Source organism: Furipterus horrens, unplaced genomic scaffold, assembly GCF_987537825.1.
Source record: "Furipterus horrens unplaced genomic scaffold, mFurHor1.1.pri manual_scaffold_6, whole genome shotgun sequence".
In the NCBI taxonomy this organism is placed as follows: domain Eukaryota; kingdom Metazoa; phylum Chordata; class Mammalia; order Chiroptera; family Furipteridae; genus Furipterus; species Furipterus horrens.
In genome coordinates this window covers 3367514-3395324 of record NW_028327176.1, presented here as the reverse complement: position 1 = coordinate 3395324, position 27811 = coordinate 3367514, and the positions used below count along the sequence as shown (strand labels likewise).

Here is a 27811-nt window from a genome sequence, read left to right as displayed (position 1 = left end):
ATACAAGACGCGGCGCTGAGGAAACATCCTCATGAGCTAGAAGGGAGGGCGTGGTCCACGTGAAGCAACAGCGGGGGGGCGGGGGGACAGGCAGGTCAGTGTGATGACGGGGGCACGAGGGGCAATCTCCAGAGCACCTGACGCGTCCCAAGAGCGCCTTCGCAACCCCCTCATCCTTGTAGCCAAACGCACAGACGCGGTTCTATGGAACCTGGGACGGGACAGACCATAATTATGGGGTGCCCTGACGAGCTATGGGCAGTTTTGTTAGGCAGGGCTGTGCACAACAGGACACACACACATGCAGCAGACAAAGACAGCCGCGACCTCGCAGGTCAGGCTTGGCAAGTGGGAGGCTAATGTGACAGTTTCCAAGTTGCTTTAAATAAACACTGGGTGGCTTTCCAAGGATGTCTTAAAAAGATTTTTTTTTTTTTTAAAGTCTATAAAGGTGAACTGGTAGCATTTAGTTTACTGGCTTCCTATACAATTAATTAGGCTAAAGGTCACTGATAGCAGAAATGGGTCAAAGAAAGCAGGAAGAATTCCTTTCTAATACTCAAATGTTTTGGGGTTTAGCCTTCTGGAGATGCAGGATCTTGATTAAGTAGTTAAAATAACTTTTCAGTTCATCTTTTAGGCAATTCAGTTTTTCCTAATAAAAGTAGAGCAATGTTTCATGGGAATCACAAATTATAAAAACAATTCATTGGTACATATAAATAAATGCCTTTGAATTTTAAAAACAGAGCAGTGAGCGTTAGAGAAAGTGGGGCTACCATACAGTCCAGGGAACCAGTGATCTGGCAAGAGTCTGGGTACCAGTAATGAGACAGGGAGAACTGTTAAGGGTTTTTTGTTCAGTAGCAATTCAGTCAGCAATAAAGTGCACAAAAGATACGGGAAACGCTCCTTTGCGACCCGGATCTCCATCGATGTGGCCAATCTGAAATGAATAAAAGTTCAGGATGTTATAAAAATTCCAAATGCTGGAAACTTTGAAGGGCATTGTAATGTGGGGGCTGGGGGGGGCGGGGCTTGCTCAGAAGAATCTCTTCTGAGAAAGAATCCCTGGGCTAAAATGCCGAAACAGCTTTCCCCTTTTCTTTGACTCATTGCAAAGAGTGGGGCCCTCCTTTCCGTAGGGACTCCCGTCAGAGGTGCGCCGTGTGTCCTGGCGGAGCTGGGGGCAGACAGCCCGCGACCTGGCCGCTGCCCCCACTTGCCTTTTCTTCTTTAAGGGCTGAGGAAGTTGAGTGTCAGAAGTCTGTGAGCAGCACCATCACAGAAAGGGACAAACGAGACTTGGCCCTATTTAAATGTAGTCATGCATTTATGAAGACGTCAAAAAACTTCACTTATTTTTGTTCTGGGCAAGCTATATATCAAATATGATCTCAACAGTGTAAATTATGTAGGTACATGAAAGTTGAAAAGAAAATCACCAAAATATGGTTTGGGGGAAGGGGCTGAGAGGACGGGTGGGAGCAGTCACTGCGTTCTTCTTCCCACTGCTCTGTGTTCCCCTAGGTTCTGAAATGGACAGCTGTGTCCTGCTGTCAGGTGGGCTGTATGCGCGCATGAAAGAGAACTGCTTCCGGCCTCAGGGGCGCGGGCAGCTGGGCAGGGAGTGACACGCTCAGGCGCCCAGGGGTCCTCAGCCCGTGCAGGCCACACAGGTGCAGCCAGCTGGCTGCGAAGGGACCCAGGAGCGTTGTGTGCGGTGACGCTGATGGAGGGGGCACGGGACCACGACACCTGAGTCCCACAAGGGGAAGGAAGCCACAAGAAGACCCAGAACCACGCGTGCCAGAGGCGGCTGGCCAGGCCCGGAGCTCACAAAGCCCCGGCGGCGGCCGGCACCGCTCACACGGGCCGGGGCTCTGCGGGGGCTGCAGGCTGACGCGGCCACAAGGCCAGGGGCCTCCCCGCGACCACCGTGAACTAGCCAAGCTCCGAGCACAGAGCAGGGGCGTCGGGCTCCGCCGTGGGGCAGACGCAGCCGGGGGCTCGCTGCCCTCCTTCTGCCCGGCCGCTGCTCCGGGGCCCTGCCGAACCACCTCTGTCTGCCCTGGGCTGTGCTGACCTCCCTCCCAGCCTGGTGGCTGGCTGCGGCCTGGTGACAGGAGCGGCGTGCCCAAGCCCCCCGCCCGTGGGTGCTGAGGCGCCAGGGGGAGCGCCACCTTCACCCCGTTCCAGCTCCCATGGCTCACGGCCGGGACTGTGCCCCCGAGCTCAGCTCTCCGTCCAAGCCTCACTCCTGATGGGCACCCCGTTTCAGGTGCTCAGGTCCCTCTAGAAACGGCAGCCCAGCGGCCTGCCCACGCTAGTGAGGGCGGACCCCACTGGGTGTCACCCCAGCCCACGTGGAAGTGGGGACACATGGACGCGGCCCCTGAGGCCAGCAAGGGCGCAGTGGCCCCCAGGCCTGAGAACGCGGGCAGGGGGGGCCTCGCCTGGGAAGCGGCCTGCTGCTGGGTGGGCGGGAATCCGGCCCCAAGCCGCCCAGGCCCGCGCCCCGACTCACCCACCACTCCTGGTCCTCTTCCCCGTCCACGATGATCACGTCCCCCTCGGAGAAGGTCAGCTCATCCGGGTTGTCAGCCACGCAGTTGTAGAGCGCTTTGACACGCTTGGGCTTCAGCTTGGTCTGTGAGCAGGAAGGGGGTCAGAGGTCAGTGTGGCAGGGAGGAGCCAGTCCTGGCAGAGAGTAGGGCCCAGGGCTCCTGACTGCAGGCCTGGGAGCCCATCGGTGTCAGGTCAAGAAGGGGCGGCTCAGTGGAGCTCAGAGGCCAGGGGGACTGGCAGGAGGAGAGCAGGCGCACTGGGAGGAGGGGCCGGAGGGGAAACGGGAAGAGATTGCGGCCGGGTGGAGACCTGGGAACGTGGCCGCTGCTGCCTGACGGGCATGGGGGTGGCCTGGGGCTGCTGCAGCAGCAGGGCCGAGCCCACCGGCTGCTGAGCTCTGGGGTTGCGTCCCGCCCGGATCCGAATGACCAGGTACCCGGGAGGAAGCCGCCCCACCCCCCCGCCAGGGGAAGAGAGAAATAACCTGAGCCCTCATGGAATAACCCGCAGGAGGCAGGACAGGAGGGGCCAGCCCACTTACTGTCTGTGACTTCCTGGGCATGGGCGCGGGGGGCTGCACGGCCGCTGTGCTGGACAGAGGACCCAGAGCATCTGTGCCAGAGAGACCCGCTGTGTTAGGACCAAAACGAAACAACTCACAGCATGAGACAGAACAACTCATACAAAAAGCCAGGGTGTCGGGGCCGAAAGGCAATTTCCTGAGATTTTCTCACCTGTTGAGGGAAAAGTCCCCCAAAGGCCAAACCACCTTGTGACTTCCACACACGTGTTGTGGGGTGTGCAGGTGTCACAGAACAAGACAGGTGTGGCCACCTCCTGTGCAGGCCTGTAGGTCCCTGCCGGGGACTCCTGTCCTGCCCCACCCCGCCCCCGGCAGCAGCAGGCAACAGGACTGTGGGGTGCAAGACAGCATCCGGGGCCCTGCGGGGGGCGGGGCCGCTGGGCCGACACAGGGCTGCCTCCGCTGGGACCCCCTCCCCCCACCCCGGCCCCACCAACCCCGGGGAAGTGGGCCCGGTGCCAAGTGGAACACTCACCAGGCCCTCGCGGCTGGCCTTTGCTGACCAGCGGGACCGACTTGTCAGCCCTGTGGAGAAGGGAAAACAGATTCCTGACACTCAGGCCTGCAGGCCCGTGGCCCGCCCCCACACCGTCGGAGAGGAACCGTCTGTGTTCACGTTGCAACGGGTGAGCTGCTTCAATCAACTGTCATCAACTGCCTCTCACTTTTTTTGAAAAAGGAAGAACGAGAGGTCCCGAGGACGGCGCCGGATTCCCGGTCCCAAAGGGCTCCTGTCCCCGTGGGCCTGCGTGACATGACTTGGGCTGTGGCTGGAAGCTGGGCACCTGCCCCTGACTAGCTCAGCCCCTTCGCTTTGAGGGCCTTGGTCTTGTAATGGGAGGGCGGGGGCAGGGCTGAATGAGGGCACTGCCCAACCTGTCCAGGTAACCATGGGTCTGTCACCCATGCCTCCGCTCTGGTCCTGGGTGCCTGTAACTGACGTGGCTGACCCTGGCTCAGCGCCCACCTGTCCCAAGGCCACAGGCAGAAACACACAGGTAGGGAGGCCGTTCTTGGGGCCAACAGACAGGAGCCTGTTCTGGATCTAAGGGTTTCTCCCAGTTGGCATTTTCATTTGCAAAAGGTGTGATGCCGGTTCTGTCAATGCTTACACCGAGGATGAGTGACAGGAGGTCTGTGAGCTGAGGGTGGGCGCCACCTCAAGTCCCCGCTGAGTGCCAGTGCACCCAGCACGGCTGCAGACGGATGGGAAGGGGTGGGGGGCAGAGAGGCGTGGGGAGAAGCCGGGGACAGAACTGCAGGCTCCGTCTGGGCCACAGTCTCAGAGAGACAGTCCAGGCCGCCCAGCACGATTGAACGGCAGGCTGAGCGAGGGCCCCGCCCATCTGACCCTCTGATTCCCATTAACGTCCCTAGGAGTCATCACGCTGACCCCGCGGACACCTTCCCCTTCGGCCAACCACGGAATGCTCTCGGAGGTCCTGGTCCTCGAAGGGACTTCTCCTTTTACGGGCCAGAGAGTAAACTTCTTAGGCTTTGCAGGTTACAGTCTATGTCACGGCTTTCAGCATTACCATTGTCATGTGTAACAAGTGGGCATGCCAGGTTCCGGTAACACTTTATTTATGGGCAATGAAATCCAAATTTTGTGTAATTTTCATGTGTCCTGAAATCTTTTCTTCTGTTTTTTCAGTCATTTAAAAATACAAAAACCATTCTTAGCTTGCAGGCCTTGTGAAAACAGGAGGCCGGCTGGATCTTTCCATAGAGGACACAGCAACGTCCTCCTTCGGGGACAGAAGTCCGCGGGCAGGGCCTCAGATGCCCTCTGCCCAGACCTGCCGTACAGGTACTCAGCATCCCTGCTTTGCACCCCTCCCGCCGTGACACAGGGGAGACCAGGTCACCCTGTGCTCGAGGAAACTCAGCCAGCAACAGGCGGGAGCCCTTCTGAGGACCAGGGAGCCTGGGAGCTGCGGGGAGGCACCGGGCACCCACTGTTCTCAGCGCAACTGGCAGCCGGCCGGGTCCCGTCTACGTCAGCCCAGGACGTGGTCTCTTAAAGGGCAGCAGCTCAGGAAGGGCCAGTCTGAGGGTGTGACGAGGGAAGAGAGAAGGAAGCCAGAGAGAGCACCGACCTGAACCCAGGAACCAAGAGAAGCCAGCCTGTGGCCCTTCCCGGGCCGGAGCGCAAGCCCTAACCACACGGCTCGGCCACCCATCAGGTTCCCGCAGGCTGCTCCGAGCTCGCAAAGCAAGGAGCATCCCAACAGTCCCGAGACTCTTCTGGTTAAAAACAGCAGGCTGAAATGCATTTGCTTCCCCTCCCTCCCAAAGAAAAGAATTTTAAAAACGTAAAGCAAAGAACAGTGAACTGAAGAGGAAAAGATGATTTTGGAAGCTGGGAGGGGAGGGCTGGATCATAACAGCCTTGGCCCCCTTAGGAAGGAGACCCTCACAGTGAGGAACACTGGGACTGCTCCCACGCGTGCGTGAGCCCCCAGGCCCCGGGCAGTGGGGAGAGCGGAGCGCACACACAAGGATCGCCAACGGAGCCGCGCCCCTGGATTCCAGCCCTGACGCTGAAAAGCCTAGCAACTGCCCTCCCCCCTGCACCCCTGGAGACCAGAAGCTTCTACCCTTGGAGAGGGCAGAACCGTGTCTGAACTCGGGGAAGGCTGGTGCGGATTGCTGACAGTATGCTGAAAACCAGAGGGACCAAGTACGAGCTTAACTTTATTTCTGTATTCAACTCCCGGAAAACCTGCTCCCTTCAGGCAAGAGACTGGAAGACTGCTCTCCAAGGAACCTGACTTGTCCATGGAAAAAAAGGCCCAAGTGTCGGGCTCCCCCATAAACCCACTGTGGCAGCCCTGTGCATTGGGGTGCAGTCTGCCAACCGGTATTTGATGCCTCCTGGGAAGTGGTAACTTACAGGCAGCGCGCACCCGATTCACAGGGAAAAGCCTCTCACAGAGCAGCAGGGAAAACGAAGGAGGAAGAACAGAGAAGAAACAAATTATGTGGAAAAGCAAAAGCTGAAGAAAAACACCTCCAACGCCTATCATTGATAATCTGAGATGAGACGGAATGGCTCCATGGAACAAACAGGCTGTTGTTAACTTCAAAGTGATACAACAGCAGAAATGAAAAAACTCAATTAAAAAAATGGGAAGATAATATGGAGAAAACCTCCCAGAAAGTCAAGTTCAAAAGCAAATAAGCAACAAACAACAGAAATGAAAACTCCCTAGAAGCTCCCGTCGCACTTCCCGCCCCGGCCTGTAGGTGGGGCCGCGGGACCAGCTCTGGCCAAAGGAGCAGGAGATGGTTCCAGCCAGGCCGTGAGCGCACCTTCCCGTCAGAGGTCGCCGTCAGCAGGAGGCGGGGTCTGCGTCTGCGACTCGGCCCCTGGGACGGCTGTGCCAGCGAGAACAGGGACCACTTGGTGTGGGCGAGAGGTCGGCCCTCCCGCTAAACCCCAGAGATGCGGGGCAGGTGTCAGCACAGTCGGCTTACCCTCACAGAAAGGGGGAAGGCCAAGGGCCTCTGGTATCTGAATGATAAGAATTATTTCTAAGTTGAGAACAGAAAAAATAGAAGGCATTAAAAGTAATCAACGGCGGATTTCCAGCCAAGATGGAGGCCCAGACAGACACGCTGCGTCTCCCTCCACAACTAAGAAGGGACACAACTATCTCAAAACTAGAGACAACCAGAAGTTCCAGAAAACCAAGCTGCATGGAAGTCCAACAAACAAAGACATAAAGAAGAAATACTCACCCAGGCAGGTAGGAGGGGCGGAGCCGGGGCAGAGAGGACACGGTGTGGTGGCAGCAGCAGCAGGCCGGCAGAAAGCACAGTCACATGTTTTAAAAAGTCAGGAAGGACACCTGGAGAGCATTCCCAGCTCCTCACCAGACCTCGCAGCTCATGGTCCCAGCACCGGGGAAAATCAAGCCTCATTGCTTCTGACTGTGCAAACCAGTGGGGGTTGGGGCAGAGGCAGAAACTGCCGGTCTCTCAGCAGAGTCTGCTTGTTTAAAGGGCCCCCACGGTCCTAGAACATCTGCAGACCCACCCACTCTGGGAACGACAGCCAAGGCAACAACTAGAGAGGCACCAGTCCCATACGGAAGTGGGAGAGGTGCCTGGAAAAGGAGCAAGTGCTGAGCAGGTGGCATTGTTCCCTCTCAGACCCCTCCCCCAAACAGCGCCACAACGTGGTGAAATGGATCGCCCTGTACTGACGAATCCCTAAGGCTCCACCCCTTACAACGTAACAGGTGCAACGGCTCTACCTAAGACACAGAGGCAAACAAACACAGGAGCCTGTCAAGTTGAGGAGACAGAGAAGTATGACCCAAAAGGGGGAACGGATCAAGGTTCCAGTGGGAGAACTAAGTGATGAGGCAATAGCCAGCCTCACAGATGAGGAGACAGCCCACCTAACAGATGCAGAATTCAAAACACTGGTGATAAAGATGCTCACAGGCTTGACAGATAGATATGCTTGAGCATGGCAAATGCCTAAGAGAAGTGAAGGCTATGCTAAGTGAAACGAAGGAAAATCCACACAAAAACAATGGTGAAGGGAAGGAAACCAGGGTTCAAATCAATGATTTGGAACATAAGGAAGAAAAAAGCAGTCAACCAGTACAGAATGAAAAAACAAGAATTGAAAAAAATGAGAAGAAACTTAGGAACCTCTGAGACAACTTTAAACGGGCCAACATCTCAGTCATAGGAGTGCCAGAAGGGGAAGAGGAAGAGCAAGAAATTGAAAGCTTATGTGAAAAAATAATGAAGGAAAACTCCCCAAATTTGGTGAAGGAAATAAACATACAAGTCCAGAAAGCACAGAGAGTCCCAAACAAGCTAGACCCAAAGAGGACCACACCAAGGCACATAATCATTAAAATACAAAAGGTGAAAGATAAAGAGAGAATCTTAAAAGCAGCAAGAGAAAAGCAGAGTTACCTACAAAGGGGTGCCTATAAGACTCTCAGCTGACTTCTCAAGAGAAACTTTGCAGGCAGGCAGGGATTGGCAAGAAGTATTCAAGGTGATGAAAAGCACCTACAGCCAAGATTACTCTGTCCAGCAAAGCTATCATTTGGAATGGAAGGGCAGATGAAGTGCTTCCCAGACAAGGTGAAGCTAAAGGAGTTCATCATCACCAAGCTATTATTATGTGAAATGTCAAAGGGACTTATTTAGGAAAAAGAAGATCAAAACTATGAACACTAAAATGACAACAAACTCACAACTATCAACAACTGAATCCAAAAAATAAAAACAAAATCCAACTAAGCAAATCAGAACAGGAACAGAATCATAGGTATGGGGATCATTTGGAGGGTTATCAGCTGGGAGGGGGGAGGGGGAGAAATGGGGAAATGGTGCGGGGATTAAGAAGCATAATCGGTTGGTACAAAATAAACGGGGAAGTTAAGAATAATATAGGAAAGGGTGAAGCCAAAGAATTTATATGCACGACCCATGGACATGAACTAAGGGGGGTGGGATTGCTGGAGGGAAGGGGGTACTGGGCAGAGGGGAGCAAAGGGGAAAACAACTGGGACTACTGTAACAACATAATCAATAAAATATACTTAAAGAAAAAGAAAAAAAAATCAAGGGAATTTCTCAGAACCAAAGGATGCAGTTTACATCCTGAAAGTGTTTATGCCACATCTACCTGGTGGCATGAATGAAAACAAACCCACCCAGGGGTGTCAGGGGACAGGGGCATCCGTGAAGGGTATATCTGAGTGGGACGAGGAAGGCACCTGGCAGGGGACAAGGGATGACTTGGTGGGGTTGGGGGTGCAGGCGTAGGGGTAAGAGCTGAGCAGGGCAAAGGCGACCTCCATGCGGGGCCGCAGGTCTCAGCTGGGAGGGGCTTCTGCACAGTGGGAGGAGGAGGCAGAGGTGGAAGATTTGTTTTATAGGGTCACAGGATACTGATTAATCCTCACCAGGGAAATAAACTTGGCAGCCAAGTTTCTCATTACAGAAAAAGGGAATAACGGGTACAGAAAAGGAGAAATCCGAATGAGCCCTGTGGTGCTTTTTAGAACAGTGCCCCAAATTCTTCATGGGCAGCTGGGGTCTGTGACCGCCCTGCCCATGCCTTCCCCACCCCCAGCTGGGCCTGGCTGTCACTGCGGGACCAGTAACCTCTGGCAGAAGGGATGGCCAGCCGGTTTCCGGGGGCAGGCCCGTCCCTTGGGACTTGTTCTTGGGCCCAGCCACCATGATATGAGGAAGCCCTGGCCACGTGGAGAAGCCACATATTCCAGCCAACAGCCCCCGCCGGGGTTCCAGCTGTCAGCCAGCACCCATCCCCAGGTGCGTGGAGCAGAGAGGCCTCCGATGATGTAAGCCTCCAGCTGATGAGTCCCTTTCTGTGTCAAAGGACCTCCAGCTAAGGCCCCAGATACCGTGGAGCAAAGACAAGCTAGTCCCCCCACGGAGACCCAAACGCGTGACAGAAGCCATGAGCACAATAAAATGGCTGTCTGACGCCAGTAAGTTTTGGTGTGGTTTGTTACTACAACCATTGAAACTGGAGACAGGGTGAACTCACAGATTTCGATGGAGACAGAGAGAAAACTATAGAGAGATGTGTGTGCGTGTGCGCGCGCGTGTGTGTGTCTAGTTCGGACCACTCAGAAGGTCAGCCTGGGAAGAGTATGCTCCACCAACACTGAGCACACAGAGCACCCTGATCTTGGCTTCTAAGTACCATTTCCACTAAAAGGAGTCATTTTCCAGCATAAGGATCTAGGCCGAGAGCCAGGACACAAACCCCCCGCGTAGTCCAGGGTGTTATACTTGGACAGGCGGCCGCAGTTGAATGGGCCCTGAGGGTTGGAACGTAGGGCCACGTCCACGTTACTCTCCTGACTTTGCTGGCTTTATCGTGACTTCCCTTAGAACGTCCTTGTTTGCAGAAAACGAACGCGCCACACTGCAGGGGGTCCACACAGGCGAGACAGCCTTGTGAGCGAGCAACAGAACGAAGGCCTCCTGTTTTGGGGACTCTTAACTCCCACAGTCCCGCTGTCTGTCCTAAAGAGACTCTGAATGCATCATGTGGATGTAACACAGACATTTGTACAAAATTTCTAGTTTAAAAATTCTTGATGAACTATGTTTAAGATACTTGAGATGCGATGAAACCAAGTTAGGTGTCCCTCGACCTCAGCCGTTGCCGTAGGAGAGACGGGGCGATTTCAAATGTGGCTCAGAAATCTCAGCAGATGAAGTGACGGGCCACTGGGAGGCCCCTTGAATGCAAGAAGCAAGGACAGCCAGTGTGGCCAGGGCCTGGGGGGACGCGGAGGACGGACGGGGAAGTGGGGACGTTACCCGGGAGCAGGCCTCTTCTGCGGGAGGCGGCTGGGCGGCTGGGGCGGCAGGGGCGGGGGTGTGGCTTTGCCCGCCGGGGCCCCGGGCGGGGCCGGCTTGTTCTGCTGGCTCAAGGTGTCCATGGCACCGGGCGTTCTGGCTGCCAGAGGGGCTGGCGTGGGAGCCAGGGGATCTGTGGGGAGAGAAGAGCAGACGGACACACGGAGGGTCAGACGGCGGGCGTCACACCGGCCTTCCCGCCGGAGGCTCTTCCGTATGGAAGGGCTTCCTTTTCTTCTATTTCGTAAGGAAAAAGCCTACGTTCCTCGTGGGTTTTCAGTGAACAGTATTGGTGGGGAGTCTTCCGAGCCTCGAGTTAGGATTAAAAGGTTCCTATGAGCCTGGGAGAATTTTCTCCAAGAGGGTTCCCATGGAGAAGTCAGGAGGGCTGGCCGCCTGCTCTGTGCCCTGACGCCCGCAGACCAGGCGGAGGCCCAGGCTGACTCTGGCCCTGTCCTGTGCCCGGGGCAGTCCGGCCTCCTTGGGTCAGTTCTCTCGTGCGTCACAGCCAGGGGCCCGGCCGCCCCACTTCCCAGGCGGCAAGCAGGTCTGTCCCAGCAGAGGCTGGGAAGGGCTCATTCTGTACAGGCCCCAAGATGGGTGCGGGCCCAGGACAGAGTTTATTTCCTCCGTCTGACAGATGAGGAGGCTGAGGCGCGGGGATGGGACCTGCCCTCCCCAGGGGTCGCTGAGCCGGTGACACAGGGCGTGGGGCCTCAAGCTCCCGCCTTGTCTGCCCTGACAGGCGTTGCGCTCCCTCTCCTGTCCAGCACGCCGCGGCGGACACCTGTCCGGGACGCTGACCCCTGGGGAGCCGGCAGCACCTCTCCCAGGACAGCCCGGGGTGAGGCACCCGCCTACGGCCAAGGAGGGACTCAGCTGAGAATCTGCCTTTCTTTCCTTTCCTTTTCAATCTTGTCTCCTTTGTTCTGCTTTAAAGGAGAAGTCAAGAGGCAGACTCTAGCACGCACATCTGCAGCCCCTGGGACGCCAGATCGAGGCAGAGTGGGCTCCCGGGAGCTGCTGGTGTCCCCGGCGCCTGCTGTGGCCCCGTGCTGTGTGACCGGGATGTGTCTGAGCTGGAGGACCCGGTCTCACCCCCAGGCTCTGGGAGACCCGCCCAGACACAGCTCCCTGCTCTGCCGGCAGCCACACACCTGGGGCGCCTCCTGCAGCTGCCTCAGGCCCCGTTCATCGTAACTGGGGTTCAGGGAGGCAGGGGACACCGAGGGGCAGCTCCAGGGCTCCAAGAGCTGCCCCGGGAAGCAAGCGCCTCCCTCGCACGGCCAGCGCAGGGCAGAGCCAGGAGCCCAGGGCGGAGCTGGGAAGCCGGCCACACTGACCCAGAAGACGCTCCTGCCTGGCTCGCTGGGGGGAAACCTCTTCCCAGGCTCTCGCCCGGCTCGGGGACTGTTGCCCACATGTTGACTTTGAAGAGAGACACATACCAGGTTATAATCTGAATGACTGAGCCCAAATATTGAGACCCACCAACTGGTCAGAGGAAAGGAAGCCCTGGGCTCACGTGGGGAAGGAAGAAAGATGTGGCCGGGATGCTTGGGCAGACAGAGAAGACAGTGAGTGAGCCCCTGGGGGGAGGGGCCGATGGACAGCAGCAGGCTGAAGGGCGTGGGGACACGGGAAGCCAGAGGCCCCCACAGCGCCTGCACAGCTGGGCAGGGGGCTCCGCAGCACCCTCCCCGCCCGGGCTGTCTACCTCCCCCAAGCCCACTGGCAGGAAGGAGAAAGGAGGCCACGTACTGGTCGATGTCACGCGGAGAGGGGGCAGCGGAGGGTGGACAGCTGGCGGATCTGACGAAGATCTCTGCCGGCTTACCCTGTCCACACCGACAGAGCTCGTCTTCCACAGGGCGCTAGCGGAGGAGGCTGTCTGGGCTGCACAGCACACACACGCGCGGGCGCACACACGCGCGGGCACACACACGCAACGGAAACAGAAACAGAACACCGCGTTATTGTCCCTCTCCCTCGTGAGTCGGAAAGTATGGCCCTTCCAGACCAGCACTAAGGCCACAGACAGAGGCTGGTTTTCCAAACCTCCCGCCTCTGGTGTCTGGAAGACTGATACCAACCCACAGCAGACACAGCGACTTTCATCCTCCGTCTGGAGGGGAGAAGGAGTGACCAGTGGCTGCCCCGAGTGCTGCACTTGGGTGGTGGGACCTCAGCAATTCTCTCCTGTCCACTAAGTGCCCCCTGGCCTGGGGGTCACGGTCTGGCATGGGGGGTGGGGACCTATCCTCAGAGAGAACACAGGGGGACAAGGGTGCAAACCAAAGACCCCAGGTGAAGACTCTCCCACCTCCCACAGATGTATTTCTGGCTAGAAATGGGCAGACGGCACCAAGCAGGTCAGGGGACACACTGGGGCATGGCAGTGCCTTGGACAGTCCTTCCTCAGCCCCATCCAGCTTGGGGCTCTTCCTCACTGGGTGGCGTCTGCTCAGCTGCATGGGGGACCCAGGTCTGAGGCTCTGCCGGGCTGGGGGGAAGTATAATCATCAAAGAAGAGATGAGGCCAACTGCCAGAATCGCACAAAGAAATGGGAACAGAAAAACGAAAACCCTCGTTCTAAGACGTTAAAAAAGCAAGCAGTAAGGACGAACAGCTTTCGACCCGTTTTCTACAGCCCAGCAGAGCAAAGGACAATCCTTCCTGGTGTGACCCGCACAGCCAGTACACGTCAGGGCTGGGGTGACGATGGCAACATTAATGTGCGTGCCCGGACGGGGGAGGGGTCGGGGAAGCCCCCAGGGACCCAACCACAGCAGCTGCATCCCTGTCCCGGACCCTCCCGCCAGCCCGTGAGGGTGGCAGGCAGGACAAGGCAGGACGAGGCAGCCATGGGACTGGATTTCGCAGCTTCCTTCCTGCTCAGGGCCCTCCCGTCAAGCCAGGGCGCGGGCACCTGGGCTCTGCTGGGGAGGAGGGCAGGCAGGATTCCAGGGCCTGCTCCTGACGGGTACGGTGCAGGGACTGGACGGGCTCCTCAGCCTTCTCTGGGCCCCCGGGGGTACGTCAGAGGGTCTGAGAGACACCCAGGACCGTGGGGGATGGGAGGGAAGCCACACAGGAGCACGGACCCAGCTTGATGGCACCTGCTGAGCTCCCTCCCCAGCCCCGGCCACCACCTCTCCCCTACACGCCCCTCCCAGGGAGCAGCTACCCCATAAATGCAACCGGGGCCTCTCTCTCGTGACCACCAGCAGCCCACAGCAGCCTCAGTGCCTGGACACCAGGCCCCACGGAGGCTCTGCCCCTCCCTGGGGAGCCCTCCAAGGCCACTGGCTGCGGCTGGCAGCCCCCGCCCGGCGCCAGGCTGGCTCCTCGCTGGACCTGCATTCAAATTCAAGAGCATGGCAGCCAGCAGGGCTTCAGTGCTGGGAAAATCACTTAACTCTGGGGGCATGGGGCTTTGTCTTCCATCTTTATGAGAACAAAAAACAGCACCTGTTGAGTCACATTCACGTCGCTGCGGCAGAACGACTGAGGGCAGCCAGCGCTGGGGAGACCACGGAGACTGTTCTGCATTTTTAGAATTTTACAATCGTCCCCCGGTCAGCATCTCTCTACCCCTCACTTGCTGGGGACCGAAACGACAAGAAATAATCACAGGTGCCACAGGCTGGCCAAGGGCAGGCCGGGGAGAAATAAAAAAGAACGAGGGCAGAGGGAGGGATTGAGAGTGCTGAGAGGCTGAGAGAAAAGGACCAAAAAGGAGTGTGGGGAACCCTCAGGGGCCAGCCTGTGTGGGAGCAGTCCCCGCCTTCCCGGAGGCATGCAGGTGCCACGCCTCTGCCCAGAACAAGGGCCAAGATGCTCTACAGCACTCGCGTGACGGCGTTCCTTTAGGAAGGGCACAACGTGACTACAGACCGAGAGGCCCCCGGTGAAGCAGGCCACCCTGACGCCGGCCCAAAGGTCACGGGGCTGGGGGCAGAGCGACTACTAACTTCCCAAAACAACACCCCGAGCCGCACCGGTCGCGCACCGGCTGGGCTCCCAGGAGCTCAGTACCTTTGGCCAGGTTCCGCGGGGGCAGCGGCGGGGCGCTGGCGGTGCTGGGGGCCATGGGCACAGCGGGGGTCGGGCTGCTGCTCAGAATGGCCCCGTACGTCTCATTCTGCAAGATGCTGGGCGCGAAGCTCCTCTGTTTGTCCTTGGCCAGGCCGCTGGCATCTCTGGCCGAAGGCGCAGCGTTGGGTCCCAGCTGGTAGAAGCTGACCGGCCGGTCTTCTCGCCGACTGGGGCTGGGCTGCGGAGGGGTGGCGGGCAGGTGTGTGAGACGCAGGCGCGCGGACCTATGTGTCACAGCGTTCACGCGACGGGCGACAACCTCACACACACCACTCCTACTTGGGCGTGGTGCCCCGGACTCTCCCCTGTCATCAAAGAACTGCGAGATTTACTACAAGTCACGTGTCTCTGAAGGGAAACCCACACACCAAAACGGCCACGATTCGCAACCTACGGCTTTCCTTTCTGTGCGGGATTTGAAACAGAAGCTATTTTGTCTTTACCAGCCAGAGCTATCTCAACCCACCCCCGCCCTTCCTCTGATAGCCCTGCTTTCTGAGATTATGAACAGCGTAGCTGCTCCGGGCACCAGGCAGCCAGAGGGCTTGTGCAGGGCACAGGAGCCTTCTCTCCCCGTATGAACGGGGCCTCATGAGATGCCTCTAACTTGGGGCTCAGCAAGCCGTGGCCGTGGGCCTCCACCTGTCTTGGTTAATAAAGTTCTGTTGGAACACAGACATGTCTGGTTATTTGCATATCGCCTATGGCTGCTTTCAAGCTACCCTGGCAGAGCTGAGTGGTAGCAACAAAGGCCGTGATCATGGAGGCCCACCAGCCCAGAACACTGACTATCTGGTCCTTTAATTAGCTGACCCCTGTTCTACCTGAAGGTCATGTGCATTGTGGCTCGGGAAATGGGATCTAACTCGTACTTCAAACGTCAGCTTCATTATAAAACAGCTACGGTGCGGAGCGAGTTCCTGAGCCTCGCTGACTCCCCTTCTCACCTGTTAACTGGGTGTAACTGCAACTGCTTCTCTGGCGCTGCACTAGGAGCTTAGCGGGGACCGCGTCTCCCCACACCGGAGTGCAGGCCCAGTCCAGGCTCCGGACAACCCCTCAGCTCAGACCCGGCCCAGGTGTGCAGAACTCAATGGCTGCTGGCTCTCCACACGTGTTTTTAAATCCCCACAGAGCCCACAGCTGCCCCGTTCTCTGCTGGAAACTGGGGGGATGCGTGCCAGGGCTCCAGGCCAGAGCACTTCCTTTTGCACATTTACCTGGACAATGCCACCTGCCGGGCACTGCCCACAAGATGGGGCTGTGATGGTGCCTCATGAAGAGGCACTCAGCCCGGGCAGGGGTTTCAAACCTTCTCCCTCAAGGCAGGTGGGGACGATTTCCCACTGGGATCCTGTGCTACGTATCCCTAACTCAGCGAAGGCATTCCTTCTTCTCGGAGTCCGCGGGATGGCTGCTGGGTGCTCCACCCATGAGAACTGCCTGCCAGGCTCAGACGCGCCCCAGCTCCACATCCCCAGTGCACATCAGGACATCAGTGTCCTGCAGCAGCACGAGGACACTTACTGGCCTCCCCCACCGCTGTCACAGCAGCCGGGCTGTGGGCTCTGCAGTCAGTCTGTGCCAGTGTGACTTTCACTCTGAGACGTGTGTGAAGGTGGCCACTGTCCGGTGCCCCCAGGAGTGCAAGACAGGGAGGGCATGTCACGAGAAGGGACGCGGAGGTGAGCGCCCTCAGTCTGGCTTAGTGGGTCTCTAAACACTCGCCTCACTGTGGCCAAGTCAACCTCACTCTCAGGCTGCAGTGACCCCGCCCGATGAAGGACAGACGTGAACCCACTGAGCGCTAAGTGTCATTTAATGGTTTCAGTTACGGTTTTTAAGCCCAATTCGGTGAACTTGAACACAGACCGGGGGACTCCTGGCTCATTTTCACACTATCCACAGTGTGTGAGTTCCTCTAAAACCTACGAGGATCAGAAGTCCTCCCCTATCATCCCTTCATATCAAAAGGTGAGTGGCTGCCCGTGGTGATATCATTACCATGCTCAGTTCCTTTAAATTACGGTGCATAGGAGCTGGGAGACCAAAACCTGCAGACATCATTGCAAGCAAAACGTAAACTCTGCTTTCTCTTCTGCGAAACAGCTTTCTGCCCTGATCACAGGCGAAGAACTGCTCTGAATGGAGCTCATTATAGAACTGTTAGCGTTTCACGACCCGGCACCGACCTGCAGTTTCTCATCCATGTCCTCGTCGCTTTCATCCAGGTCTTCATGGAGCAACCGCCATTCGTACTCCACGTGAACGTGCGAATTGAACCTCCCGGATAAGGCTTGGGTCAGCTGAGGAGGACAAAGCGCCGTGGGTGATGCCGCTCAGGCTCTCAGCCCGGGAGGCGCTCGGCCCGGGAAGCGGGCCTCCATCCACACAGCCATCCAAAAGGAGGAAAAGCCACAGGGGTAAGGGCGGGGAGGCAGGGATCCCCCCCTCCCCCAATTCACAGATAACCATCAAGCTCGGGCCTCGCAGCTCCCAAGCGCTCTGTAAACTGCACACGGACGGCCCGTGTGAGACCCACAGCATGGCGGTCCGCCTGTGCTACTGACGGCTGCGCACGGGCGCCCACGCAGTGGGTCCACAGCTCTGACCCCGCCCTTCCCAGCCGCTACGAGTGAAGCCCCGCCCACAATGACGCACGGCAAGCTCCTCAGGTCTCTCAGGGGAGGCGGACAGCTGGTTCTAGTTCCAGTCCAGGTGCACAGGAGAGAAGTGAAGCCATCAGACACCCCTGGGTGTCTCAGGACATTAGGGCTTAATTTTCTCCAGTGCCAGAAAGGAGGCTGTGTGACCTTGGGCAACTCGCTTAACCTCTCTGCACCTTTTCCTCATCTCTGAAACGGAGGCAGCAGTAGAAAGCCTCCCACAAGGTAGTGACCAGGAGTGAAAGGGCTCAGCCTGGTGCCCGTTTCCTGCGCTGCACTTGCGTCCGCGCTGACCGCTCACAGCCCTATTCCCTGAACCCCTGCTTCGCAGGGTCCCCAGCAGTTCTTGCAACCTGGCAACCTGCTCTGACTGACTCCACTTTACAGAGAGACTCAGCGTGGCTTTCCCAAGTCCCAGCAGTGGAACCCCACTGCAGACTGGGGTCTGCCTGACACCGGTGGGCTCTCTCCATGGGCCGCATGGCGTTGTCTTCCAGAGCAGGACAGGAAAAGATGGTGCCTCCCCCTGCCCCCACCCCAAGGATGTGGGTCTGGGGATGAAATGAGAAAGCCAGCTTCGGCGTGCCGCTGCCCTGGGGCCAGCTCACAGCTTAGACGTTCCAGAGGACAGGCAAGGCGGGGGGCCTCCGGACTCTGCTCCCCGCACCCCAGACAACGCCAGGGCCGCTGTCCACACATGAACCCAGCAAACACAAACTCGTGTTCCCAGCATCACTAGGAAGGGGCAGCTGCCTCCTCTGTAAGGCCCCCGACATGGCTTTTCCAGGCCATCCCATCTGATCCGGACCCAGAGAAAACCTGTCCAGGAAGGGGGACCCCGCCCTGTCCATGCCGGACTCACCAGCTCCTCACAGTGCTCATGCCGGAGGCGCCTGGCGATGTCCAGGGGCGTCTCCCCCGACTCGTTAGCTGAAAGGCAGGACAACAGAAACACGTGAAGGTCTGACCTCCGGACGGTAACAGACAGAAGCGGCTCCAGGCTAAGCTGAGCGCGGTGGGTGAGACGCCGAGAGCTGCCTCTGGCCGGAGCTGCGTTTGCCTTCGGGCGTCTCGCGGCCCTGCAGCCGTGCGGGCCGGGAGGTGCTACAGGGCCAGGTCTGCGCGCACCGGGGAAGTCAAGTCCCTGACGCAGCCAAGCGATGGACGTTGGTGCCCAGACTCCACGGCACACGCGGCGGCTCAGCGTGAGCCTAACCACAGCTGCAGGCACCAGACCGAGACACACATCACGGCTGCTTTTAAGTGAGCTGCCCCTAAAGGTGAGGTCGTGTCCTTTCCTTTAAATACGCCCAGTCAACAAGGTTTGAGGATTCGTTTTGTAAAAAGGAACCCAGCTCTCAAGCAGGCCCAGCCTCCTTGCTCCCTTTCAATCACGTCAGGTGCATTTGCTAAGACCCACTCAGCGAGATGCTGCCTCTGGGCTGCCTGGGCCTGGCGGGGGGAGGGGCGGAGGCCAAGCAGAGCAAGGGTCCCCCCTGGAGGAGACCGGGTGCACCTGCCACCCCAGAGCCAGCAGGGGCTAGGTCTGAGCCCAGGTGTGGGTAACGAACAGGAGCCCCAAACCCTGTGCCAGGGGCCCTCAGCCTCAGGGACAGTTGCGGGGCCCACTTTCTGTCCCTTGTCCTCCGTTCAAAGCCTGCCAATGCCGGAGCCTCTCCGGATGAAGGTGCTGACGAACCCCAGCCCTGGGCAGCCCCGCAGAGCGCGGCGCGGGAGACCCCCTATCTTTCCTCAGCCCCGGGCGGCCGCTCACCTATCTCGATGGAGGCCTTGCCCCGCAGGAGGAGCTTCAGGCACTCGGCGTTGTCCGTCAGGCAGCAGTAATGCAGGGCTGTGCTGCCCTTCCCGGTCTGTTTGTCCAGGTTCCCACTGGCCGGGCGCAGGGGAGAGAAAGGGGACAGTGAGTCACGGACGGCAGGCCGGCTGCCTGCGCAGGGGACTGGGGCGTGAGCGGGAGAGCCAGGTGCCATCGGAATGGCCGGGAGGATGACGCCCAACCCTCCTACAAGGTGGGCAGGCCAGCGCCACCCCAGTTCCTATGGACGGGGTGCCCTTGACTTAGGTCCCCAGGGAACTGACAGCGACAGCAGAGAAGACCACCGGGGGAGCCAGACCCCTGCACTGCTAGAGGGGGCCCCGCCTTCCTGGACGGCCCCGCACCCCGTGCCCTCCCGTGTCCCCGCCTGTGCCCAGAGGTCACAGGAAGCCTGCGTGATTCGCCCACGGGTGGGCTTCTTCCATCCTTTTGTCAGAAAACGCAAAAGCCACTCGGCACAAGTCCCAAGTCCCCAGGCGCCTCGGAGCCTGCTTCCCTGGACTGGCCCTGGAAACAGGCCCAGGGGGACTGTGAGGAGATTTCAGGGGTTCTCCCAACATATACCCAGACCAGGTCACCCCAGAAAGGCAGCCGGGTGCCTGAGAGGTGAGACAAGCGCCTCAGCTGCTGGTGGGGGCCTGGCGTCTCCCTGAGTCCCAGACACCAGCAGCTGCACCGTGCAGACCCCCCAAGGGTGCCTTCCTCACGCCCCAGGCTTCTGTAAGATTGCACGGGACACCCCACGCCCAGACCCGGGAAAATGCCGGCATCCGGACACACGCCTGTCTCCTCCCGCAGAAACCCCAAGGAACAAAGCCAAGCGCCTCCCTAATTCCAGGACACCTACCTGTTCTGAACTAAAAAGTCTACAATGTGCAGAGAAGTCCGGTCCACGGACCTGACTGCAAGGTGGAGGGCAGTTTCATCCGGCTCCTGCAGAGCAAACAGAAGCGGCTCAGAGCCCCGAGGGGGACATCCGATCTGTGTCCAGGACTCCCTTCCAAAGCCTTTCGTTCTTTCCTCCCAAATATTCACCCCTGAGCAACACAGTGGCCCGTGGCCCTTGGCCTCCAGGGCGGACTCTGCCCAAGGGAGCCTGCATTCCCAGACGGTCCTCCTCCTCCTCACTCCGCAGGAAGTAACGAGTGTTCAGGGCTTTCTCTCCAAAGTCCTCACCATCCCCTGTCCTTGTCCCTTACTAACATCACGGGGGCCTGTAAGCAGGGGTCCCAGCTCAGACTCCAGGTAGGATCCCGGGCCTCAGGCACACCGGCCCTTACACCTGCCCCCTGAATACGTTCGAATGTGCATTTAACAAACAGGCTGAAGTTTTTCATCCTTTGCTTAGGTAAGGCCATCAGTGCCACAACCTGGACTGTCTTCAATCCCTACTGTGGGTACACAGCACCCCTACCTTTTCTAGGGATCAGATCTGATGGGTGCAGTTTTTGGGGGGGGGTGGGGGGCTGCGGGCAACCTCCAAGACCTGCCCCGGCTGAGGCTGGCTCCGAGCTGGGCGCCCTGCCCCGCCGCGGCCTGACCTTTCTCTCTCAGCCCCGACCGTGAACAGGAGGCTCCATGCTCAGCCGCTGGGGTGTGATCCCCGCCCCGTGCGCCTTTAATCTGGGGGTTAGGAGGTTTCAAGGGAATGGGAGGTGTGTCCACAGGCTACCTGCGGAAGGTGAGCCATGACACCGTGGGTCCTGACTTGGAGACCCTACCCCTCAGGGAAACTCCCCAGGAAGCTGGGGAATGTCTCGTCCTCGGGTTCCCTGGGGGAGGGCTGGGAAGCGGGGCCAGGGGTGCACCAGGCCATCAGTGCTCCCCGGCCCCGTGTGGCCTGGGATCGGCAGCTGAGGCCCGGCTGCGAGGCGCCCCCAGTGCCCAGAGGCGGCCCCGAGGACTCAATGCCTGCACCCCACCATTCTGCCGGCGTTCCTGCCTCACGGCCTTGCCTGGCATCCCCGCTCCCTTCCCTCTGTGCGCAGCAGCCAGCCCCGCTCTCACGTGTCCATTGGCCAGCGGGATTTTCTCCGTCAGGTCCACGCCGTCGGCATGCGCTTGGAGCAGCCCCAGAATGTCCCGCGCTTTGACGGCCTCGCCCAGGCTGTGCAGCTTGGCGGCGCTGTCCGCGTGCTTCTTCCTCGCGTACTTCCTCTCGATGTACTTGGCGGTGATGTAGTCCTTCCTGGCGTTCCTGAGGGCAAGCGCGGGGCCGCGTCGGTGATCCAGGGCCTGCAGCCCAACATCCCGGCCTCCTTGGGGGCGCTCAGTCAGGGCAGCCGCCGCCAGGTGCCACAGCGACACCTGAGCATGTTCAAGCGGCACAGACACCTCGTTTCCTACACAGGAGGCCTCGGGCCCAGGGCAGGTCCCAAGTGCCGCTGTGCAGGGGACAGCCACGCTCCGGGTGGGGCCGCCCGCCTCAGCCCGCCTGCGCGCTGGCCCTGTCTCCACTCAGCCCCTGAAGCTGTGCTCCAGCCCCACCCGGCAGCTTCCCTCCCAGGTTCCCGGGTGCCCCCTGCCTTTGCCGTCCCACCCGCCTCTGGGTGGCCTGCTTTCTCCGCCCTCTCTCCTCGGTGACCCGCATTCCTGCAACTGCCACACCTCGGCTGCCTCCTGATGCCTGGCCTGCCCTGTTAGAGGTGCTCTTGGGCGGTCTGCCTGCCTGGCCGCCTGGCTGCGGCTTTGGGAGCATTACTGCCATGTGACCCCCACCCCCAGCCTGGGCTTTTCTGAAAGGTTTAGGCTTTTGGAGAAAAGCAACGACATTAATATAACAATACAATTCTCCTGTTATTCAGGAGGAGGGCTTCTTATCCTTCCGGAGACCAGGCGTAGGGAAGGCTCCCGAGTCCCGGGAGAGCAACAGTTCCGGCCTCTGTGCACAGACTCAACCCCGGCTGCTCCCCCTCTTGCCTGCTTATATCTGTCAACACCCCCAAATGCATCTGGTTCTCACAGACGGTGAGCTGTCTGAGAGACAGCCAGGAACGGCGCACCCCGCCCGCCTGGAAGGAAGGCACTAGCTTATCTAAGCAGCCACGGACCTGGGGCTTTACCCTTGAGTTGTTGCTGCGTTAAATATGTATTTCCCACCGCGACCAACATGTGGTGGTGGGAAACACAAAATGAGTGAGATGCGGTTCATCAGAAGAACATATGTAAACACGTCAGGGTAACACAAGTGGGATGCAATGTGTCAGAACACAGCCGGATTCTGCGGGAGCACAGAGTGCCCAGCGATCGCAGCAGCGGGGGAGCTTTGCACGCTGGTGGCGTTCTGCCATTACCACGGCCATCCACCCTCCTTTAGGAGAGAACGGAGGGGAAAGAGTAAGTTTCCTTTTTAATTGTGCCAAAGTTGGGGGGAGGGGGCTCAACGCAGCGAGAACCTTTATGTCGTATAGTTCCCAGTTGACAGTATTCAGCTTTTAGAATCATCTAGCCCCAGAATAAGCAAAATCTCTGCCTTTGCAGAGTACCCTTGGCACTTGGAAGAAATTACCTTATTTTTCACTCCATAAGACGCACTTTTTCCCCCCAAAAGTGGGAGGAAATGTCTGTGCACATTATGGAGCAAATATTGCATCACAGACCATGATGTGTATTACCTGACCTGGGGTTCCCAGAAAACTGGAAGAGTACTTGAACCTTCAAGTCTCTCCTTTGTTAATGACAGTGATGATGGTTCTTAATACCGCTGTTGACTGCTGTTCACTTTACATGGTTGAAATATTATTCTGTTAATTTTATTAAATATTTTAGTACACCATCTGGTTCAGAATATTTTTTTTCTTGTTTTCCTCCTCTAAACCTAGGTGCGTCTTATGGTCAGGTGTGTCTTATAGTGCAAAAAATACGGTATTTATCATACACTTTGCTCAAAACTGACCACCATTACAGAGTTTCAGGACACTGGGACCTTCAGTGTGAGAGCAGGTGCCGATTAAATAGCAGATAAACGTGTCCCATAGACACGTCATGACGTGTCCTTGACTAAACGGGGTCTCCTAGTGATCCCCGGACAAATCAGTTCCCCTCTGGGTCCCTCTCCAATGGAAACCTGACCTGCGAGGAGCCTGGTTTTTCAGGGAGCGTGGAATCAGGGTGGGGCACTTACATGGCCCCTCCAGTTAAGTAAGACACACTCTCCTGCATGTCCCATGACGCCCCAGGGACGGGGAGGTGGGGACGCTCACACTGCAGGAAAAGGGCCCCGAGAAGTTCACAAACCCTTGGGTCCCGTGGTCAGGCAAGAGCTGGGGAGGCTAGGTGCGGCCTGTCCCTCCAGGTCAGGGTAGGACCCCAGATCTGAAGCTCAGGCCTGCGCTCAGAGAGGATCATGACTTTGTAAGCCTCCTGTTCAGTATCTAAAACCACACACTGTTCTGCCTCAAGGAACTGCCGTCCCACGAACATTTGCTCCAGGACTCAAACAGAAGCAGACTGATCTGACTCCGAGCGGGCGCCCGCCCAGACCTGGTGCCGGACACGTGGGAGGGTCTCCGCTGGACCTGGTGCCCGTACCTGCCTTCAGCCGTCTCAGCTCCCGGCTGCATCCGAACACGAAAGAACACAGATCCCACAACCTCGGCTTCCCACACAGTGGTTACAGAAGCTGAGATTCTCTGCTTTCTCCAGGGGCCCATACACTACCACCTCTTTGTACATCGCTCTTAAAGCCACTGTTCACTGCCTGAGGTCCTTCAGGAGGACGCGTGCCATCAATTCTACCGCCGGCTTCTTCCAAAGGAAATGCTGCCTCTGTAGATGAGTTTTACACTTTTCCCCTCCTGCCGGGACACTGATCCACACCCGCCACTCAGATGCGCACGCTGTCTCTGTGGGCTGGGGACCCCCCCCTTCCCTCTGCCCACTTGCCATCACACTCAGACCTCTTGCGGGCAGACGGGCTACCCAAACCTCCCAGGGCGGGAGCCGAGAGTGGGCAGGCCGGGCGCAGCGCGGACCAGGCGGACTCCCCCCGACCGCCCTCCGAAGCCCAGCAGGACCCGGGTGACTCGCACTCTGTCTGGTAAGTCTGGCAGGGGCGCCCCTGCTGTAGCTCTGCCTCCGCGGGCCAGGCGGCTGCGTGATGGCCACCCAGGCGTCTCCATCAGGCTTTGCATCGATAGTAAAACAAAAAAAATTTTTTCTTTGAAGGAAACAACGCGCGCCCCATGTGCAGGGACTCGGAGGAAGCGAATGGTACCTGATCAGGTTTCCGGGAGACCCGACCCTCGCAGGGGCTCAGAACGGGTGCGCAGAGGCCTCAGGCCGGGGCGACCACCCGCCCCAGGGAAGAAAGGCGTGAACCCGCACACCGCCAGCAGGGGGCGACGCGCACCGCGCGCGTGACACACGGGGCGCCCCAGCCCACGCCGCTTTTCTGGGGCCCCAGCCTGTGAAAAACGGCCACACCAGATTCCTGGCGGGACACCTCTAACGGTTAAGGCGACTTAAAACAGCAGCAACATCAAACAAACGGGGCTGACTGATTCCCTAAAGAAACCATGGCTGCACCCAAACTTGTTATTCTGCTGCGTCTCTGGACCCGGGTTCGAGGCCAGCATGCGCGCGGCAGGCGGGAACAGCCAGCCTCGTACTTACATGTCGCTGCCCGGGTGGGGCTTGACCGAGTCCTCGGCGGGGAGGCAGCACTCCATAATCTCATTGAAGCCCGCGTTCCCAATATTCTTGGCAAGCTGTTAACAACAGAAGTCCGTTTCAGGGTTCTCAATTGTTAACACGCCCCTGCTGCCCCCTGCACACCCGCCGGATGATTTATTCAGTGGCCACCAGGAAACAGAGCAATAACGCGGTTTCCTTTAATGAAGATGGACAACGCGCAAACCCCCAAGGCCCCCGGAAAATGCCAGACGAGAGGCCACGTGCCCATTCCGGAGGGGCGTGGTCCTAAACGGCCCCGACAGACACCCCTGCGGATGGGTGGGAACTGCGCCCAAGGCGGGGGTCCGTCCTTACCCACAGCCCCCCACACCTGCGCTCCCACTGAAACGGGTCTAACCGCTGTCATTCAGGCTCCTGTCCCGGGGCTGCTGACCAGCATCGGGGCCACAGGCCCATCAGTCAGCCTGAGCTTTGATTTCTCATTAAAAAGATGGGACGATCCCTACCCCTCGCTGGGCTGTAATGACGATAAAATGGGGTGATTCAGGTGAAAGCGTTCAGGAGGCAGAAGCATGAAAAGTGTAACGCGTTCGTCCCAAATGGAAGGCCCTTACTTGCCAATCAGCATTCCCACTTGTTAGCAGCTGAGCGGGCCCGTTGCAATTCACGCCGAGCCCCTGGCCTCTGTGTTTAACGCAGCAGATACTATGGGCAACGTCGCGGCTTGTCTGGGGCCCCCCGGCGGTTTGGCAGCTGGCCCTCTCGTGGGTGGGGGTGCAAACGCTGAGCAGCTTAGTCCTCACTCCCACCCCCAGCTCAGCATCCCTCAGCTTCTGCAGTGTTTAATGACACAAGAGGCCACTAAGCCCAGCACCGCGGAGGGAAGACAGTCTCGCTTCCCCGTGGGAAACGACACGAAGGGGGCTTGTGGTGCCGCTGAGCTCCCTACTCTCCACGAACGGCAGAAATGGAGGGCTCAGGGGACGTCCTGGGGAGGCGGCTCAAAGCCTCTCCTCTCTCCCAGGGGAGCTGGCTGAAGGGTTGGGGCCAGAAAAGCCTGAGTTTCCAGGGGTGTGAACAGGGCCAGGGGGGCGAAGGAACGCCGAAGGGCCACAGGAACTGCAGGGCAGCTTCATACTTGGGTGAGGGGTCCTCCTAATGCTCCCCTGTCCTTGGTAAGTGAACACCACTTCCTAAGAGCACCAAGCCCTAACCACTCCGCCTCCATCCTCATGCCCATGTCAGGTGGCAAAAACCCCAGGTTCCTCACTGCAGACGGGCTGACGGTCAGGGTGCATGTCCCCTCGGGTGACAGGGTCAGCATGCCATAGTGCAAATGCCTATGGCAGAGTCCCCAGGCATCAGCGTCAGACCCAGGACTGAGCCTAGTGTCACAGCCCCATGTTAGAGTCAGGCCTGACTTCATGCTCCATCTTTCAACATGACATGGACACAGTCCCCGAGCCAAGTAGCCGTTTTCAGGTGAGGGACAGAACAAGCCATGGCACTGTGACGAGGGGCTCCCATGCCTCCTCATCTGGGACAGCAGATGCGGGTGTGAGAACCCCCCAGGAAGCAGAAAGCGCTCCCCTTCTGCGTGGACTTGGCAGGCCTGCCCGGGACAGCTGGTCCAGGGAGCCTCCCCGTCCGTGCGCCACCCATCCGTTCAATGCGGAGAAACGCGCTGCCTCACCGCGGAGCCACGTTCCAGCGAGTGTTTCAGCCGGCAGAGAACACCCCCTGGAGCCATCCACGGAACAAAGCATTTGCAGATGGAGGCTGCAAGGTCATAGCAAGGAAATGAGGGGCCCAGCAGGCCACGTGGGCCGGAGCCAAGGAAGTGGGACAGCTGGCGTGGAGCACCTGCCACACACGTGTCCCCCACCGCCAGGCCCCGTCCCCAGGACTGCAAGGGCCTGGGACAGACATGGGCCAGGTGAGACCCAGCAGGGGCGGGGGTCTAGGTGCTGCATTGCTCCGAGAAGGCCACCCCAGCCACAGGCCAGGGCACAGACATGCAGCAGGCCCTCCAGCATGCGGGCACAGGCATGACCCGTGACCCTGCCTAAAGGGGCTCGGTCTCGCGGGACGGTGATGCGGCTGTGGAAGGCGTCTGTACTGAGCACATGAGGTCGAAGGTGGCAAGTGCCCGTCAGCAGAGTGGTTTCGGGGTCCTGGCCACCCCTTTACTGGCCTGGCATGAAGTTCTCTCACTGCATGGATGCTCCCTGAGGACAGGGACCAGGAACTGCACCTGCTGGAGGCCCTTCCCACTGTCCATGCAGGACTCACTGAGCCCGAAGGAGGCTGCTTCCCACTCGACAGCTTGTGAAGAAGAGCCCCCACCCCGAGGAGAGAGGCAGGAGCTCACCACACAGTCAGTAGTACGGGCTCCTGGGGGTCGGGACCCTGTTCTTCAATTTGTGGGAACATTTTTAAAATACTGACTCAAATTCAATTTCATAATATCAAAACGTCCTTTATTAATTTCATTCAGAATGTGAACTGGATCACAGGATACTAGTATCCGGTACCAATCATACTATTTTAATGTATGGCCTGAAAATCAATCCTGAAATTATGATCTTCTGTGTGAAGGAGGAAATTTATCTTTTTAAAAACCTATGCTCGCCAGGAGGGTTTCTGAAAGCCGGTGGGCTGTGACCCCAGGCTGGCAGGCGGGCGTGTGGGATAGTGGTAAAAAGGCAGACGTCCCAACTAATCAAAGGGACACTTCAGGGCCCCCAGGGTCTCTCCAGGGAGTGAGAAGTGGTCCTAAAAGCAGGTTCAGGGCAGACAAGACCACTGCTAACCAGCCGCCTTTGCGGATGCTGCTGGAGTCCATTCAATTCACATGGAAATCAAGCTTTTAAACAAAAAAATTAAAAAGGAAACAGTGACCACTGGGAAACTCTGCAAACCCAAGGCCAGAAAACCATGGATGGAGTGAAGCAAAAGGCCCTTATCATGAGGATTATGCTCTAGCCCATGAGGGGACAGGAGGGGCATTTTACAGGGTGAGTACCTGTTATTCCAGATTGCAATTG

At 58.3% G+C, this 27811-nt stretch overlaps 1 protein-coding gene across 2 annotated transcripts in view; it reads right to left on the bottom strand.

The window, feature by feature from the left end:
- Positions 1-411: 411 nt before the first annotated feature.
- ASAP2 (ArfGAP with SH3 domain, ankyrin repeat and PH domain 2) overlaps positions 412-27811 on the bottom strand; it is a 134940-nt gene continuing 107540 nt past the window's right edge. The window contains exons 16-28 of one of the 2 annotated variants that reach the window (XM_090280884.1): positions 24744-24838; positions 21138-21327; positions 19978-20063; positions 19068-19183; positions 18156-18223; positions 16820-16933; positions 14568-14805; positions 12290-12424; positions 10490-10661; positions 3627-3676; positions 3110-3180; positions 2528-2650; positions 412-946 (exon numbers count right to left, since the gene is read on the bottom strand). In XM_090280884.1, coding sequence (XP_090137010.1) covers positions 872-946; positions 2528-2650; positions 3110-3180; positions 3627-3676; positions 10490-10661; positions 12290-12424; positions 14568-14805; positions 16820-16933; positions 18156-18223; positions 19068-19183; positions 19978-20063; positions 21138-21327; positions 24744-24838 — 1533 coding nt within the window. In that variant the 3' untranslated portion in view covers positions 412-871. The remainder of the gene's footprint in view (positions 947-2527; positions 2651-3109; positions 3181-3626; positions 3677-10489; positions 10662-12289; positions 12425-14567; positions 14806-16819; positions 16934-18155; positions 18224-19067; positions 19184-19977; positions 20064-21137; positions 21328-24743; positions 24839-27811) is intronic. The other variant, XM_090280886.1, reaches the window with a different exon arrangement.